This window comes from Oryctolagus cuniculus, chromosome 2 (assembly GCF_051225735.1).
Source record: "Oryctolagus cuniculus isolate XC-2025 breed Fujian yellow rabbit chromosome 2, ASM5122573v1, whole genome shotgun sequence".
NCBI lineage: Eukaryota > Metazoa > Chordata > Mammalia > Lagomorpha > Leporidae > Oryctolagus > Oryctolagus cuniculus.
In genome coordinates this window covers 179,930,148-179,949,364 of record NC_142868.1, presented here as the reverse complement: position 1 = coordinate 179,949,364, position 19,217 = coordinate 179,930,148, and the positions used below count along the sequence as shown (strand labels likewise).

Genomic DNA, 19,217 nt, shown 5'->3' with positions numbered 1-19,217 from the left:
AGTTCACTCATCAAAGGCCCACAACAGCCCCCTGGCCTGAGCTGAAGCAGGGAGCTAGGAACTTGATCCAGGTCTTCTTCCACATGGGTGGCAGTAATCCAATTACTTGGGTCCATTAGTGCTGTCTCCTAGAATCTGTATTAGCAGGAACCAGGAGCGAGTTGGGAATTAAACCCAGGCACTCTAAGGTGAGATATGGGTAGCGTATTAACTGCTAAGCCAAACACCTGCCCCATATTATTGGCTAAATAAAATAATATTATTGAGGTTAGTTAATTTTAATTTCTTAACTTTATTATTAAGTTTAGTTATCAGTGGGAAAGAAAGATTGAATACGCTTCTATTCTCTCTCTCTCTTTTAAGATTTTACTTATTTCTTTAGGAGGTAGAGTTATAGAGTGAGGGAGAGACAGAAAGAAGGAACTTCATCTGCTGGTTCATTCGCCAAATGGCTGCAATGGCTTGAGCTAGGAAGATCCAAAGCCAGGCACCTGGCTCTTCTTCCAGGTCTCCCACACTGCTGCAGGGGCCCAAGCTCTTGGGCCATCTTCCACTGCTTTCCCAGGCTATAAGCAGAGAGTTGGGTCAGAAGAGGAGCAGCTGGGACTTGAATCAGCGCCCTATGCGATGTCGTGCTGGAGGTGGAGGCTTAGCCTACTAGTCCACAGCACCGGCCCCTATCCTCTCTCTTTTATGGTTATAATTAAAAACCCTAGAATACCTAAAGAATATATACAGCAGTTGTCTGAGGACTCTGTAAAGGAACAATCTGTTGATATTTGCAGTAATTTGGCAGAGTCTCAAATGCCTTAAGCTGAGGAAAGATACTCAGCCATAAAAAAGAATGAAATCCTGTCTTTTACAACAAAATGGGTCAACTGGAAACCATTATGCTTAGTGAAATAAGCCAGCCCCAAAAAGACAAATATCATATATTTTTTCTGATATGTGGCAGTTAATATGGAATATAAAAAATGTATAGGAATGAAGTGGACATCTTGTGATTTGTTGTTTTTAGTTCTTATTTATACTCTGGTGTGACTGTGGCCTTTCTACTTGTTGAATTTTATGAGTAGTGCTGCATTAAGCTTGTGATTATAGAATGGATTGAAATTATGTTTTTGCAAAAAAATAAAAGAAAGCAAGGAAGGAAGGGGGATTGAGGGGGGGTGAGAAGGAAGAAGGGAAGTATGGTTATCTTCTTAGAATTCTACCTATGAAATACATGAAATTTTTCTTTTTATATTAATAAAATTAATAAAAGAAGCCAGTCTCAAAAGGTTGCATATATGATTCTTGATGTATGACATTTTGGAAATACAAACTAGCGAGACAAAAAATTAGAGGTTGGCAGGGATAAAGAATGGGGGGAGTTCAAATACAAAGCAATAGTAGGAGAATATTTTAGAGAGTGATAGAATTATTCTGTATCATAATTGTGTTGACACTGTATGTAAACAAATCTCTATCAACTCAGTGTCTCAAAAAGGTGAGTTTTACTACATATAAAAATTTTAAAATAGTTAACAATTTCATTTTTTTTAGTCATTGAAGATGGCTACTAAATTAAACTATGTATGTGGCTTGCACTATCATTTCTAGTACACACCACACTTTCAGATACTAGAAATGCAGCAGAAGGATTAGGTGAGGTCTGTAATCTAGAGTTATGGATCAGGGAAAAGGAAGTCTTACAAAGAAGAGACAAATGGCCTAACTTTAGCTGCCCCTAATTCCATCCTTTCTAGTAAGGTGTGTTTTGAGAGCCTAATTTGTAGTTCAGATTATGCCAAGTCTCAGATATGATCATTCCCTAAGGTCTTTCCCTTTGATATTGGAATTGAAATCCAACCTCAAGTTTAAGACAAAAAGCATGCAGTGCAATTGAATCATTAATGATTTGAAGTTATAGGCAAAACAGAATAAGGATATCATTGAGGCATTTGACAGATTTCTCCACAAACTTGTGATGATGTCCTTGTGATGAATTTTCAGGTTTATGGTATTATTTGGTAGATAGTGTTGTTTAAATAATTATGCCCAAGAGATACAGATTAATTGAATTGTGGCTTCCAAAAAGGGAGGTTGCCAGGAACATGCTTAGCCAATCTCTTTATGACTTGAAATTCAGAGTGCCAACTCCAATGGGAGTAGAATCTAAGAATATTATGATGGGCTGTAAATAGGTAACTCTTACAGGGTTGCAATATTATGGTGATAAAGTTAAAATTCTGAAATGGATTTTGAAATCAGCTTCCCTGATCAAGAATAAGGGATATATAGCTTAGCATAGTACATATATAAAAATCGTGGGACTTTTCAGTTGATAGAAGCATACCATGAATCACTGCTGATGTGGCTGCCAAAAGCTATTTCAACTTACAGTGGTATTTATCAATGGAAGCTTAGTATCTAAAATGAAGGCAAGGATTTTATTTGTTTCTGTGCTCTTTAGAGCACACTTGGAATCCTATGTTTAGTACTGGATATTATCCTCTAAGAGCACTGGGGACAAACTGCTGGTACACATTTAAAGTGTAAAGAGCAAGATAATAAAGGAAACGAAGACCAAGCTAGATGAGGAATAGTGAAGGAAACTGGGATATTTAGCTTGGCCAAGAGGTGACTCATGACGGGATTGAGAGTTTATGAGAACTCCAAATAATTGAAGGACTATGATATTAAAGAGAAATTAAATGTTGTTCATAAAGCCTGAAGAACCAGTGAGCAGAACTTTCAAAGAGAGAGAACTTAAATTCTTAATATTAAGAGTTAGAGTTAACTCTTAGAAATGAGTTGCCTCGGCCGGCACCGCCGCTCACTTGGCTAATCCTCCGCCTGCGGCGCCAGCACCCCGGGTTCTAGTCCTGGTCGGGGCACCGGATTCTGTCCCGTTTGCTCCTCTTCCAGGCCAGCTCTCTGCTGTGGCCCGGGAAGGCAGTCCTTGGGCCCTGCACCTGCATGGGAGACCAGGAGAAGCACCTGGCTCCTGGCTTTGGATCGGTGCAGTGCGCCAGCTGTAGCACCATTTGGAGGGTGAACCAACGGAAGGAAGACCTTTCTCTGTCTCTCTCTCACTGTCTAACTCTGCCTGTAAAAAAAAGAAAAAAGAAAAAGAAATGAGTTGCCCCTAGAGAGACTTCTGTAAAACTGTTGCTTAAACTTGCCTTTCTGGAGAATTTCCTTCAGCCTGGTATTTCTGCAAGATTCTAGTCGGACCCCCCTTCTCATTCTTAGAGTTTCACTAAGTAATTGTTACATGAAGCAACTGATAAGAGGAATTCTTCCATCTTTGGCAAAATTCTCATTATTTACTGTTTGAATGGTTTGTTTGAATTGTTTGAAAGTATGTTTACCTGGCAGTTATTTAATCTTTTTTTAGAAAAAGATTTAATTATTTACTTGATAGGGAGAATTACAGAGAGGTGGGGTGGGGTGGGCGGATTTCTTCCAATTGCTGGTTCATTCCCCAGATGGCCACAACAGCCCGAGCTGCACTGATCTGAAGCCAGGGGCCAGGAGCTTCTTGTGGGTCTTCCCACGGGCCCCCTTCTACTGCTTTCCCAGGCCACAGCAGAGAGCTGGATCAGAAGTGAAGCAGCTGGGACTTGAATCGGCACCCATGTGGGGTCCTGGCACTGCAGGCGGTGGCTTTACCCACTACACCAGAATGCCAGCCCCAAGAAAGGAATCTTTCATCCACTGGTTCACTTCGCAAGTGGCTGCAATGGCCAGGGCAATGCTAGGATCTGGGAACTCTATTTGAGTCTGCCACATGGGTGTTAGGGGCCCAGGCACATGGCTGTCTTCTTCTGCGCCAGCAGGATTGGAAGTGGAACAACTAGGACTAGAACTGGTGTTTGCATATGGGATGCCGGTGTTGCAGGCCTTGGCCCAACCCACTATGCCTCAGTGCCAGCCCCTGTAACGGTTACTTCATGGTGAGGAATAAGGCTGTGTTTCTTCTGGAATTGGCAAGGACATAGGGCCCTCTCTACAGATCTGGTGACTAGGCCTTTCTGACACCCTCACACACATGCAAATGTAAACTATCTCATAGCTGGGAAGCACTGTAGGTGGGTATTTGGGGGAAAAAAAAAAAAAAGGAATTTCTTATCCAATGGTTCCACAATGATAGCCTTGCAGTTTCAGGGACTAATGAAAAATAAGACTTGAACTTAGCATTTTGTTGTTAGGTGGTCGTACACTACTAGAAATTCCAGGTGCTTTGTTTCTTTCTTCTTTTTTTAAACCTTACCTTATTTCACCTTGAATCCTATTTTTATTTCTTTGTTCCCCTGCCTACTCTTCCTTCCTATGAAAAGTTGAAGTAAGCAATATCCAAGTAATCTGTACTCTGTGTTCATATCATCTTCTCTAGGGTGAGATAAAGGAAATGCAATGTTATTGCTCTTCTATATGATTTGTGTTGATCTTTTCGCCACCATCTTGGCCTTGAGGTCAGGTACTATGTTTTCTACTTCCTATATCACTCCCCAGGTGTCCAATGTGTGCCTCTGTGCAAGGCGGGTTTTTAATAAATGCTCTTGACTGATTTACTGACTGTTATCCATAGCAAGAAAACAATGCCACAGTTTATTCCAAAGAGGCCATAGGGTATTGAGGCAAATGTTACAGGAGTTCTTTGAGGTTGAAGAGTTTGAGAAATTTTAGAAAGATTAGAGTGTGGGATTCTGAAAGATAAATTCACTTCTTTGTTTTCAGAAATACTCAAATAATGCATTTACTAAATTTAAAATATAGTAATCCCACCACCCCCAAAGTTCCTTTTAGTTGAGGGTGTGATAATTGGCAAAAGATGTTTCTTTTTTTTTTTCTGTTTAAACTTCTTTATGTATTCAAATACTTTTTGCTGCTTGCAGATTTTCTTTAAAATCAACTAAAATTTTAAAATATGCATTTATTATTCTCTAATAATGTCCTTTAAAAGGATACATCTGAGGGCCGGGTATTTAACCTGGTGGTTCAGATGTTAGTAGAGATGCCAGTTGACATCCCCTTGTCTTTTTTTATTTTTTTTTAAAATTATTTATTTATTTTTTGACAGGCAGAGTTAGACAGTGAGAGAGACAGAGAGAAAGGTCTTCCTTCCGTTGGTTCACCCCCAAAATGGCCACTACCAGGTTGCTTCCTCCTGGTCTCCCATGCCGGTGCAGGGCCCAAGGACCTGGACCATCCTCCACTGCCTTCCCGGGCCACAGCAGAGAGCTGGACTGGAAGAGGGGCAACCAGGACAGACCGAATCCGGTGCCCCAACCGGGACTAGAATCCAGGGTGCTGGCACTGCAGACGGAGGATTAGCCTAGTGAGCTGTGGCGCTGGCCGACACCCCTTTGTCTTATAGTGGAGTGCCTGAATTGGCTGGCTCTGCTCTTGACTCCTGCTGCCTGCTAGTGCAGACCCAGGGAGGTACTGGGGATAGCTCAAGTGATTGGGTTCTTGCCACCCACATGGGAGACTTGAATTGAACTCTCAGCTTCAGCCTAGTGTAGCCCTCTGCTGTTGCAGGAATTTGGGGAAATGAACCAGCAGATGAGATCTGTCTCTCTTTGAATCTCTCAAATAAGTAAATAAATAAATTTAAAAAGGACCTATTTGAGAAACTTCGTGAAAAATAAAGATCTTTGTAAAATTTTTCTACTTTTTTTTTTTTTTTTTCCTTTTGAGAAGCTGAGAGAGAGAGAGAAAGTAAGAGAGCTTGAGTGGCAGAAGTGCTGTTCACTTTTCAAATGCCCAGTCTCGGGTCGGGGGAGGGAGGGGAGTGGCTAAGCAAGCCTGAAGCTGGGAGGTATCTGGGTAGCAGAAACTCATTGCTTGAGCCACCACCACTGCCTTCCAGCATCGGCATTAGCTGGAGTCGGCAACCGGACCTGGTTCTTGAATGCAGCTACTCTGATCCAGGAGGTAGACCTATAACTGCTAGTCCGAACACTTGCCTCTTACTCTTTCCAAAAGCTTGTTGCAGGGTTCCTTTAAATTAGAACTCCTCAAATTGCATTTTCAAGATGATTTTATTTATAAAAAATAAATTTATCCATAGCCATTCAGTAAACACTTTTTAATTTATTTGTGTTTAATATCAAATTTCTTTAGAGAGGGACAAATTTTTGCATCAGATTAAAAACAATAACAGCTTTATTGGATATAATTCACATACCAGGCAATTTTCCCTTAAAGTATATAATTCAGTGGTTTTTAGTACAGTCACAAGGTTATGCAACTATCAACACTAATTCCAGAACATTTTCATCATCACAAAAAGAAACCTAATACCCGTTAGTATTCAATCCCTGTTCCTCCACCCCCAGCTCCTGGCAACCATTAATCTTTCTGTCTTTATGAATTTATATATTCTAGACATTTCATATAAATGGAATCCTGCAATAATAATAGAATAAATGGCCTTTTGTATCTGAGTTTTTTCACTTAGTATTTTTTTTAAGATTTATTTATTTATTTGAAAGGCAGATTTACAGAGAGGCAGAGGCGGACAGAGAGATCTTTGATCTGCCGGTTCTCTCCCCAGATGGCTGCAATGACCAGAGCTGAGCTGATCTGAAGCCAGGAGCCAGGAGTTGGGTCTCCCATGTGGGTTCAGGGGCCCAAGGACTTGGGCCATCCTCCACTGCTTTCCCAGGCAATAGCAGAGAGCTGAATTGGAAGTGGAGCAGCTGGGACTGGAACTGGTGTCCACATGGAATTCCAGCACTGCAGATGGTGGCTTTACCTGCTACACCATGGTGCGTGCTCCTTAGCATGTTTTCAAAATCCATCCACATTGTGCATTCCAGGAGTCAACAAATGATAGCTCAAGTACTTGAGTCCCTGCCACCCATGGGGGAGACCTGGGTTGAGTTCCTGGCTTCCTGACTTCTGCCTGGTCTATCTCTGGCTGTTGCTGGCATTTGGAGAATGAACCAAGCAGTAGGATGGAAGATCTCTCTGTCTGTCTCCCTCCATCTTTCTTTCTTCTATCTTTCAAATAAAAAGGAAATAAATAAATTAAAATAGAACTTCATCTATGCTGTAGCATTTATCAGTAATCTATTTTTTATAGTTGAATTGCATGTTTATACCACATTTTATTTATCTGTAGATCATCCCCCCTTCCCCCCGCCCCGCCCCTGGCTTTTGGGAATAATACTGCTGCAAACTTGCATATTCAGTTTTCTTGGGTATATACCTAGGAGTGGAATTGCAGAGTCAGATGGTAACTCTCTGTTTAACATTTTGAGGAACTGCCAGACTGTTCTCAGAAATGATTGCTCCATTCGGCATCCCCAATAGTATATGAGTGTTCCAGGTTCTGTAATTCTCACTAATACTTGTTCTTATCTGCCTTTTTGATTGTAGCCATCCTAGTGGGTCTCAAGCGATATCTCTGTGATTTTTATTGTATTTCCTTGAAGGTTAATGATGTTGAGCATTTTTTCATGTGCTTATTGGCCATACATGTATCTTTTTTGCAAGAAAAAAAGTTTGTTCAGACATTTACCATTTTTAAATGGGATTATTTGCATTTTTATTGTTAAGTTGTAAAAATTCCTTATATATTCTGGGTAGAAGTCCTTTATGTATGATTTGTCATAACCTTGGCCGGCGCCGCGGCTCACTAGGCTAATCCTCCACCTAGCGACGCCAGCACACCGGGTTCTAGTCCTGGTCGGGGCGCTGGATTCTGTTCTGGTTGCCCCTCTCCCAGGCCAGCTCTCTGCCGTGGCCCGGGAGTGCAGTGGAGGATGGCCCAATGGGAGACCAGGAGAAGCACCTGGCTCCTGCCATGGGATCAGCGCGGTGCGCTGGCCGCAGCGCGCCAGCCGTGGTGGCCATTGAAGGGTGAACCAACGGCAAAGAAAGACCTTTCTCTCTGTCTCTCTCTCTCAGTATCCACTCTGCCTGCCAAAAAAAAAAAAAAGAAAAAAAAGAAAAAAAAAAGAAAAAAAAAGAACCTCCCCTCCCCTCCCCCATTTTGTGAGTTATCTTTTAACTTTCTAGGTAGTGGTCTTTGAACAACAGAAGTTTTTCATTTTTTTAAAGATTTATTTTAAAAGATAAATTATAGAGAGAGGTAGAGAAACATAGAGAGAGGTCTTCCATCCTCTGTTTCATTCTCCAAATGGCCACAATGACCAGGGCTGGGCCAGCCTGAAACCAGGAGCCTGGAGCTTCTTCCAGGTCTCCCACATGGGTGCAGGGAGGGGCCCAAGGACTTGGACCATCTTCTTCTTCTTCTTTTTTTTTTTTTTGACAGGCAGAGTGGACAGTGAGAGAGGCAGAGAGAAAAGCAGGAGCCAGGTGAGCCAGGTGCTTCTCCTGGTCTCCTATGGGGTGCAGGGCCCAAGTACTTGGGCCATCCTCCACTGCCTTCCCGGGCCACAGCAGAGAGCTGGCCTGGAAGAGGGGCAACCGGGACAGAATCCGGTGCCCCGACCGGGACTAGAACCTGGTGTGCCGACACTGCTAGGTGGAGGATTAGCCTAGTGAGCCGCGGCGCCGGCCTTGGACCATCTTCTATTGCTTTCCCAGGCCATAGCAAGGAGCTGGATCAGAAGTGGAGCAGCTGGGACTAGAACCTGCGCCCATATGGGATGCTGGCATTGCAGGCTGGGGCTTTAACCTGCTGCACCACAGCTCTAGCCCCAAGTTTTTAATTTTGATGAAGTCTAATTTATCTTTCTTTTTTGCTGCGTTTTAGTTAGATAAAGAAGACACATGGCACACAACAAACACACACAAGAGAGTGCTTCAAAAATTTTGTGGAAATGGAATAAAAGATAAGTTTATTTTGGTAGAAAAAATTTTGAGATCCATATATAGGGATATTCATGGGAAATATATAGGAAAAAGTCACTGAATTTCAAAAGATTTTCTCCACAAAATAAACTCATCTTTTAATTTTATTTCCATGAATTTTCTAAAATAGCCTGGAGCTCTATCTGGGTCTCCCACTTGGGTGGTAGGGACCCTGGTACCTGAGCCATCACCTGTGTCTCCCAAGGTGTGCATTAGCAGGAAGCTGGGTAGGGATAGGAAGCATAGGCTGGAATGCAGGCACTCTGATATGAGATGCGTGTATCCCAAGTGGCAATTTCACCACTGTGCCACAAACCTGCCCCTACATTATCTTTTAATTACATTTTTCTATGAACTTTACGAACTCTTGTGGTTCTGTGTATGTATCTTCCTCACTAAATGTAAGCTGTGGAGGACAAAAATCTTTAAATTGATATAATGTCTTACGGTGCCTCACTGCTATGTTGTGCTTACTGTGAAAGTTTTAAATTAATAGAGCGATAAAACAATATAAGACTGTATATAATTAAATACTCAAGTGAATGTCGTAGCTAATCAGTACTGTTGAATTGCAGATAACAGTGATCATTGTTTTCCAGATTTATTATGCCTTCATTGCAAGAGAGTAATATGAATGGGCTTATACAGGGTGGTGAGAGCTGATCAAGGGGAAAGAACATTTTAGCTGGGCAGATCACACTGACTGGAATAAAGATCGATTTTGGTTTGTAGATAGGCGAGCAGGGTGGATAAATAGGTAGGAACATTATATTTTAGAGGCCTTAAATAAAAGTTGGAAAAGTTTACCCTTATTCCATTTGGCTTAGGGAATCATTGAAGTTTTCTGAGTTCCAAAGTTTTTGGGAAAATAGTGCTTTAAAATTTACTTAGTTATGGGGCCGGCGCTGTGGCGCACTAGGTTAATCCTCCACCTGCGGCACCAGCATCCCTTGTGGGCACTGGTTCTAGACCCAGTTGCTCCTCTTCTAGTCCAGCTCTCTGCTGTGGCCTGGGATAGCAGTAGAGAATGGCCCAGATGCTTGGGCCCCTGCATACTCATGGGGAACCAGGAGGGAACACCTGGCTCTTGGTTTCGGATTGGTGCAGCTCCAGCCATTGCGGCCATTTGGAGAGTGAACCAACGGAGGGAAGACCTTTCTCTGTCTCTGTCTCTCTCTCTCTCTCTCTTTCTGTAACTCTACCTGTCAAATAAATAAAAAATCTTAAAAAAATTTACTTAGTTATAGCATTATGGACTGGAGGCAACTGGTTCTGTTACTGCAACATGACTTAAAAGGACATTAGTTCTTTCAGTCTTTTGACTTATCAGTTTTTTATTTGAGAAGTGGAGAGAGAGAGAGAGAGAGAAAGTGTGAGAGAGAGAGAGAGAGAGAGAGAGAGAGAGAGAGAAGCTCCCATCTGCTGGTTCACTCCTGAGTGCTCACAATGGGTGAGAGTGGTCCAGGGCTGGAGATGGCAGCTGACCGCACAATTCAGGTTTCCCACGTTAGTTGCAAGAACTCAATTATTTGAGCCATCACCACTGCATTCTAGGTTCTCTACTGACAGGAAGCTGGATTGAGGAGCTGGGGTTTGTAATCAACCCAGGTATTCTGATGAGGCATGTGACTGTAAACCACTAGGCTAAATGCCTGCTCCCCGTCAGTTCTTTAATTACACGGTTCTTTGTTTGATCATGAATACTTAACATGGTGCCTAGAACAAAGTTCGGCTATTATTCAGTGTCTGTGAATGTTTGAACGTGGAAATCCATGTCTGTATAGAGATGTTGGCAGTAGGAAAGGTCCATATTAGAGACATTTCAGAGGAAAAATCGAGATAATTTGTTTTCTAAGAGTATGAAGGGTGTCTAAGGTTGAAGGCGACATTAAAGTTTTAGCATGAGTTCCAATGTTAGCCAAGAAACAGGAAGTCATCTAGGGGAAAGGGGAGAGTCATCATTGTGTTTTTAGATTTGCTGAGTTTGGCATTGAAATGCCTAGTACATAGGGATTTAAGGGCTCAAATTAGAACTGAAGTCTGAATGTTTAATTTTGGATATCATTATGTAGATTATTGTTTCCACAGTAAAAATATTGGACTGATAAAGCTGTATTGTGTGCATGTGTGCAGAGGTGAGCACATGTACACAAATACACACACCTTCCTATACTACAAACCCACTTAGAGATTATTGATAAGCGAATCTGCTTGTTACTATTAGCAGAATAGTGAAGATGTTCTGGGGGGAGCAAAGGAAAAAAAGGGAACAAAAGGAGGAGCTAGAAAAAAATAGAGAGAGAAGAATTTATAACACAGATTTATCTATGTGACTTTGAAGTTTATCTTATGTTTCAAAAGCTTCCTCCTCCTAATGACAGGAGTGCTCTGTTGAGTGCTCATGGGGGACAGGCACAGTGCTTGGTGTGTATTTCTTTTTCTTCCCTCAATAAATCTATGACACAAAAGTTCTGTAGTACTCCCTTTCACTTAGGAAGAAACAAATCTAAAGAATTCAGAACTTGATAATTAGCAGGCAGTTCTTAGACAATAATGTTTTCTAAAAAATCATCGGCATGTGCTTTGGATGTGGCTGCTTGTTTCTGTTTGGGTGTTTATATTCATAGTGCATTAGCAGGTAAAGCTTTTCTTGGGTTACTTGGATATATTAATTTAAAAGAGAATGTCAATTCTTTTATTTAAGTATTAATCTTTCAGTAAATGTTTTTAACCTTTTTTTCTTAAACTAATATAAATTTATTTAGGAAATTTTTCTGATGCATTCTTAAGCCCACTCATGCATTAGCAAGAAAATATAAGGAGGGCCTGTGATTTTTCTTTTCTTTCAGGGGACATCATTTTCAATGCCCAGTACCCAGAGCTGCCCCCTGATTTTATCTTTGGAGAGGATGCTGAGTTCCTGCCAGACCCCTGTGCGCTGCACGTGAGTAGCACAGGCTTGTTTGAATGGTCTTCAGTTGTTGAAAACAAAATTTGCTTTTGACAACTGCTTAATGGATAAATTTGTCAAACATGTGATGTTTTTCTGCCCTTATTTTCTTTGATGTACTAAGAATTCTTCTGATGTATTAAGAATTGAACAAGAAATTTTTTATTAGACTTTTACTTTCAGACTCTTTTGAATTAATGAAAGTCTCTAACATATTGGTTGAGATGATTTTACTCCAGTTTACAGAGACATGTTGAAAACATTTTCTTTGTTTCAACTTCATATTTCTTGCCTGCAATCAATTTTCTAATGTTTACCAACACTTCATCATCAAGCTTGTTAGGAGAGTATTTCCTGGCTCTTCAAGAACTGTTTTACATAGAAGTAAAAGTGGCAAATTTGGCCTTGTCCCCACATTATCTCAGTATGATTATCAAATGAGTGAGCACTAGATTAAGTGTTCCTTATGAAGCAAGACCAGAATCTTTGTAGATGAAATAAAATGTTCCTGGAAGTAAAGCAGGAATACTTACCACTAGGGACGTGGGCGCTGGTACTTGTCCGAACACATGCGGTTTATTTAAAAGTTGTATGGTTTGCGTGGCTGCTAAAGAAAAACATGTGCCATTTTGTTTAAATGGTTCTGATCAGACAAAAAGACTTGTTTCTTTTCTTTCTTATATTGAGTTTACTGTCATATATGTGGTAAGAGATTTAATTATTGTTTAACACTCTATTTTTTTTTAAAAGATTTATTTATTTATTTGAAAGTCAGAGTTACAGAGAGAGGAGAGGCAGAGAAGAGAGAGAGAGAGAGAGAGAGAGAGGTCTTCCAAAATCTGGTTCACTCCTCAATTGGCTGCAATGGCCAGAGCTGTGCCGATCCAAAGCCAGGAGCCAGGAGCTTCTTCCGGGTTTCTCACGTGGGTGCAGGGGCCCAAGGACCTGGGCCATCTTCTACTGTTTTCCCAGGCCATAGCAGAGAGCTGGATTGGAAGTGGAGCAGCTGGGTCTCAAACCAGTGCCCATATGGGATGCTGGCACTTCAGGCCAGGGCGTTAACCCACTGTGCCACAACGCTGGCCCCCTAACACTCTGTTCTTAGTTTTGCTTTTTGGAATTTTTTGTCTTGTTGCAGTTTTGTAATTAAAATTTCGATGGCTTAAGAATACTTTGAAGTTGACCCCAAACCTCTCCTTTTTTAAAGGGGAAGTATTTACCCAGTTAAAGAACTAGCTTAAATTTTAGACCACAACTGTTAAAAATACTGTTAACAAGAGTAGAATAGGTTTGTTGTGAAGTTTGCAGTAATTGTACACAAGCTGTTGTTTTATTTAAATCTTAAATATTATAAGTTAAACATGACTCCTTCAGATGCCATGGGTTATCTCTTTACCCCTTCTTAAATCTGAGGTGATCTGAGGTGCTTACCTGGAGAAAATGAGGCAGAAGTGTCACTGTAGGCCTTTCTTATATTGAATTAGGCAGTGGAGGGTTGTGTACGTCAGACATTGAAGATGTGCTATAGGCTGAGTGCCCTAGGAATTTACAGAAAGCAACCAGAAAAAAACTTTACAGTAGAAGTGAGATTTGTGGTCACTCTTGAAGAACGGCACAAAAGTGGGAAGGAAGTATGGCAGCATTCCTTGTCGCATAGCACTAGCTCAAAGCCCCTTCTCTCAGCCATCCTCATTTCTGGTCTTCAATCTCTCCTTAGTCTATTGCACTGAACACATTGTCACTCCTTTCATCATTTCCTTCAGTGGCTCCTAGTCCTGCCTTAAATGTACTACCCAATCTTGTCCCAATTCACTGTTCTAACCCTTTCTAGCCCTTTCTTATATTAACTTAGATTTCAAAAATCTGTCAATACTCTCTTCTGCAATATACCCATACACACCAGAGCTTCTTCAAATTTGCTTACGTCATTCCCTCACACAAGATGTTTAGCTTTTGAGTAAAGTTACCACAAATGTTTTTGAGAAATTAGCTGAAAAAGTACAGCCAGGAAGTCAAAGCACTGAACCTAAGAGAAAATTGCAAATCTAGGGAAACTCCTCTTCAGTGATAGTTAATCTAAGGTCTCAGGTGGCTTATCCAGGGCTTCTTCATGGACCAGTAAGCTGGGCAAGCCCAGATAAACAACTAGAGTGCACCCTCCACTAGCTAGGTTATGGCCATTAGTCCTAAAAGTTGTTGCTCAAGGGGCCGGTGCTGTGATGTAGTGGGCTGTGCCTCTGCCTGTGGCACCTGAGTCCCATATGGGTGTTGGTTTGTGTCCTGGCTGCTCCTCTTCTTATCTCGCTGCAGTCTATGGCCTGGGAAGGCAGTGGAAGATGGACGAAGTTCTTGGGCCCTTGTACTGGCATGACAGACCTGGAAGAAGCTCCTGGTTCCTGGTTTTGGATCAGCTCAGCTTTGGTCATTGTGTCCATCTAGGGAGTGAACCAGTGGATGGAAGACCTTTCTCTCTGTAACTCTACCTCTCAAATAAATAAATAAAATCTTAAAAAAAAAAAAAAAAGTTGTGCTTGATTTTTACCTGGTTAAAACATTAGAATGGGGATAAATGAGAAGGCTTGATCCTTCTCAGACATTTCCCTCAGCTTATCTTGTCTGTGAAGGACTTTTTATTCAGCTGTTAGCAGGTTATGGTTTAGTTTTTGGTTTTAGTTCAAACCCCTGCCCTGCCACTTTTTTGAGGTACTCAGAGCACAGTCAGTAATCACGTGACTACCCTACATATGGCTCTGAATGAAGGGGGATTATACAGTTCATCACCCATGGAGTGGAAGACAGAATGCCTGCAGTTGGATGAAGTACTGCTCATTGAGAAAGGAATGAATATGCACCGTTGGTGTGTAGTCCAAAGTACTCTGTGTGGCAAATAGAGTTCCTTTGAAGCTTTTGATCTGTCTTAAAATTTACATTTGATTCTATAATATACCTGTATTTTTAAACATAAATATTCAATATTTAAGAAAAATGGACTTTTCAATGTGGCCCAGTTTGAGAAATATAATTTTAGAGAATATATATGTGTGTGTATATATATACTCTTTTATTTATTTATTTACACCACTCCTTTTGAAAAAAAAAAAAAAGATTTGAGGTGGCTGAAATATACAGGTGGCTGAAATATTTGAGGTGTTCTAATCTATCAGATGAAGCTGCCCTTTCTAGGCCAGATTATTCATTCAGGGAGTTGAGTTCTGTTAAGGAACTTGATATTTTCAGATAAATGTCAAATGCTAGATAGATACCAGATCTAGAAGTGGCTAGCTCAGAGATACCAGAGAATCTTAAAAATCATTGAGAAAGCCACTTCAGTGGCCCAGTGGCTACCAAGTGTGACTATACATTAGGATAATTTTGGAAGCCTTTAAAAATGTGTATGTCTGGGCCTCCACTAAACTTAATGAATTAGATACTTTGGGGACCCCAAAGACTGGTAAATTCTCTGGTATTAGTTTATTTTTATGCATTATGCTATAAATTGCTATTAGGAACCACTGATTGAATCATCTTTTACAGTACAGTCTCCTCCAACTGAAGGCCATGATATTACTTTCAGTGAGCTATCATTTTTCATTTTGAAGAGAGCTTTAATTTTTTAAAATAACGGCTTCATTGAGATATAATTTATTTACCATATAATTCACCTATGTAAAGTGTATAATTCCATGGTTTTTTGTGTGTTTGCAGAATTGTACAACTATCATCACAAATTTAGAACAGTCATCACCCTAAAAAGAAACCCTAACCCCCAACCATGCATTCTTTCTGGCTTTGCCTACTCTGGATATTTCATATAAATGAAATCATATATTATATGGATCTTTCCGACTGCTTTCACTTAGCATGATGTTTTCATATCGTATACATTGCTTTTATTTTTAATGCCAAGTAATATTTCATTGTCCATGCCTCATTTTATTTATCCACTTGTTACTTGATGGGCATTTGGGTTGTTTCCATTTTTTGGTTCTATAACTACTGCTGTTGTATGGACATATTTTTTTTTTTTCTTGGATATATCCTTAAGGAATTGAATTGCAGGTCCAAATGGTGACTCTACATTTCACTTTTTGAGAAACTACCAGACTGTTTTCAAAAGTGACTAAATCATTTGCATCCCCACCAGCAATACATAAGGATTCCGCTCTCTCTACATCCTTACCAACATTTGTTATCTGTCTTTTGATAGTAGCCTTTCTAGTGGGTGTGAAATGGTATGTTGTTGTGGTTTTGATTTGTGTTTCCCTGGTAGCTAATGATGTTGAACATCTTTTTGTGTGTTTATTAGCCATTTAGATATGTTCATTGGAGAAATGTCTATGTAGACCTTTTGCCCATTTTTAATTGGGTTATTTGATTCTTTGTTTTTGACTTCTAAGAGTTCTTTAAGTATTCTGGATATGAGTCCTTTATCAGATGTATGATTTGCCAAATTTTCTCTTATTCTGTGGGTTGTTTTTTTACTTTCTAGGTAAAGACATTTGAAAGACAAAAGTTTTTGGTGAAGTCTGCTTTATCTATTTTTATTGTTGTTGTTGCTTGTGCTTTAGTTTTATATCTAAGAAACTATTACCTAATACAATGTTGGGAAGATTTACTCTTATGTTTTCCTTGAAGAGTTTGATAGTTTATTTTTATTTATGGTGTGAGTTTGGGGTCCCACTTCATTGTTTTCTAAGTTGATAACCAGATATCTCAACATAATTTATTAGAAAGACTGCTTTTCCTTTATTGAGTTATCTTGGCATTCTTGTTAAGACTCAACTGAATATAAATGTGAGAGTTTATTTTCAGGCTCTCAATTCTATTTCCCTGACCTTATGTCTGTTATTCCAATTCTATAATGTATTGACTACCATGGTTTATTATAAGTTTTAAAATTGGAAAATGTAAGTTTTTCCCAATTGAATCTTATTTTTTTTTCAGAATTTCTTCGGCTATTATGAGTCCCTTGCTTTTCTATATGAATCTTAGGATCAGCTTGTGAATTTCTGTGTAGAAGTCATCTAGGATTTTGTTAGGGCTTACATTGAATCTATAAATTTATTTAGAGATTATTGCTGTTTTAACAATATTTCTTCTTCTGAAAAAAATATGTCCTTATTTAAGGCCTTCTTTGACCCCTTTGAATAATTATTTGTGGCCTTCCTTAATTTATTTGAATAATATTTTTTAAAGATGTTTTAAATTTATTTTATTTGAGAGTTAGAGTTGCAGACAGTGAGAGGGAGAGACAGGGAGAAAGGTCTTCCTTCTGTTGGTTCACTCCCCAAATGGGCGCAACGGCCAGAGCTGCGCCGAGGCGAAGCTAGGAGCCAGGCGATTCTTCCTGGTCTCCCACATGGGTGCAGAGGCCCAAGGACTTGGGCCATCTTCTACTTTCCCAGGCTATAGCAGAGAGCTGGACTTGAAGTGGAGCAGCTGGGACTAGAACCAGTGCCCATATGGGATGCCGGCCCCGCCAGCGGAGGATCAACCTTCTGCACCACAGCGCCAGCCCCATGAATAATATTTTTGTAGTTTTTAAATTATAAGTTTTGTACTGTTGCTCATTTATTCCTAAGAATGTTATTTTTTGATGCTATTGTAAATGGAATTCTTTCTCTCCTTTTAAAAATGTTGATTTATTTGAAAGGCAGTGATGGGGGGTTTGAGAGGCAGAGAGAGAAGAGAGTGGAAAAGAGAGAGAGATATTTGATCTACTAGTTTACTCCCAGATGGTTGCAATGGCTGGGACTGGGCCAGGAAAAAGCCAAGAGCTTGGAACTCCGCCTTTGTCTCCCATGTGGGTGGCAGGGTCCCAAGATCTTGGGCTATCTTCTACCGATTTTCCAGGTTCATTATCAAGGAGTTGGACTGGAAGTGGAGCAGGCAGAACTTGAATTGGGACTCACATGGGATACCAGTGTCACAGGCAGCGACTTAAGCCACTGTGCCACTATGTCAGCCCCAGAATTATTTCTTAATATCATTTTTAGTTTTACATTATTACTATATAGAATCACAGTTTATTTGTGTACATTGTTCTTGTATCCAAAATCTTCTAACTTTAACTTTTCCTATAAAACTTTTCTTCTTAATTGGAGAAAAATCTCTTTATAGTTATTTATCTCTTCCTGTTTTTTTTTTTTGAGGTAAATCAATTTATTGAGATGTCTATATGAAATAGTGACATTGCTTTTTGTGTTTTTGAGCTCATAAACTGAGTTTAGAATAGTTCCTAAGATAGAAATGGAAGCAGCATTGCAGTAAGCTTGTATTATTTCGCAGATCTACTTTTAAGGTAAGTCATCATACATTCTAGTAGATTTGTTAAGAATTTGCTCTATTGCTTCCTGTTATATATTCTAGTAATACAACCATCAAACCATTTAACTTTACATTAATTAATATTATGACTTAGGTCCTGGGCAGTGGACCTATATACTTTAGATGTATTTCTGGCTAGTCAGGCAGATAGATGCACAGTTTTTATTTGATAGCATGAAAAGATGAGCCATTTACAACATAGATTATGTAGCAGAGAAGTGGTTAATTTGGTTTTGGGAAAATCATCTTGATAATCGGAATTCAGAAGTATTTTTGGGGGACACTTAGAGTTGATTCTTGATTTGAGAGGTTGTTATTTCTAGAGCTTTTTGTTGTTAGCACTTTTTCTCAGAGCCTCAAATCCTAAGCATTTGCTGATTAAAGAACCATTCTTGCAGTGCAGTTTATCAGTAGCTATTCTTTTACTGTGTTCTATTCTATCTGTTCATCATACTATTTCATGTGCCATTTCATGTGTGTTAACTTACAGGCACCCTCTTTTGCTAATGAAAAAGCAAGAGAGTCAAGAAAAGCCAAATTGAGGAAAATCTTACCCATTGGTATTTATTGGTTGCACACTATGTATTCAACAGTGTGTAATATGGAACTGTATCTCAAGGAGGTTGAATATCAGGAAGGAAAGGCAGACACATGAAAACAAATAGATGTTGGTAGTACAGAATTAAATGTTGCAATACCTAATATAAAGGAGTGCTTTGGGATAGTTTAAGTAGTGTTTTTATAAACATTGTATAATGTGAGATGAAAAGATGATCAATAAAGAAGACAGAGGCTCTATTATAAATGAGAAAGGAATATTATTGTAGGTTGGAATTGTGGGATTAAAGTCATAAAGGAGTTGGAACTTGTGCTGGGTACCCTCACTGCTGGATCAATGTCACCTGATTGCTTCTCTAACCTTCTGTTCTGTTCTGTTCTGTTCTGTGCTCACTCTCCAGCAAAACAGGCCTTTCCATCTGCTGTTCTCCATTTTCACTCACTCTGCCTGTAACTCTTCCCCTGGTTGGTTGGTTTGTTTCTTTTTTTTTTTTAAGATTTATTTATTTGAAAGGCAGAGCCACAGAGAGGCAGAGAGAGGGAGAGGAAGGGGGAGGGGGAGGGGGAG

The 19,217-nt window shown here is 39.9% G+C and overlaps 1 protein-coding gene across 9 annotated transcripts in view; it reads left to right on the top strand.

The window, feature by feature from the left end:
• BABAM2 (BRISC and BRCA1 A complex member 2) overlaps positions 1–19,217 on the top strand; it is a 488,359-nt gene that overhangs the window by 97,722 nt on the left and 371,420 nt on the right. For all 9 annotated transcript variants that reach the window (XR_016229520.1, XM_017340849.4, XM_002709945.6 and 6 more), the window contains one exon: positions 11,664–11,758. Coding sequence is in view for 7 of the 9 variants with exons in the window: in XM_017340849.4 (XP_017196338.1) it covers positions 11,664–11,758 (95 nt within the window). In the remaining 2 variants the exon portion in view is untranslated. The remainder of the gene's footprint in view (positions 1–11,663; positions 11,759–19,217) is intronic.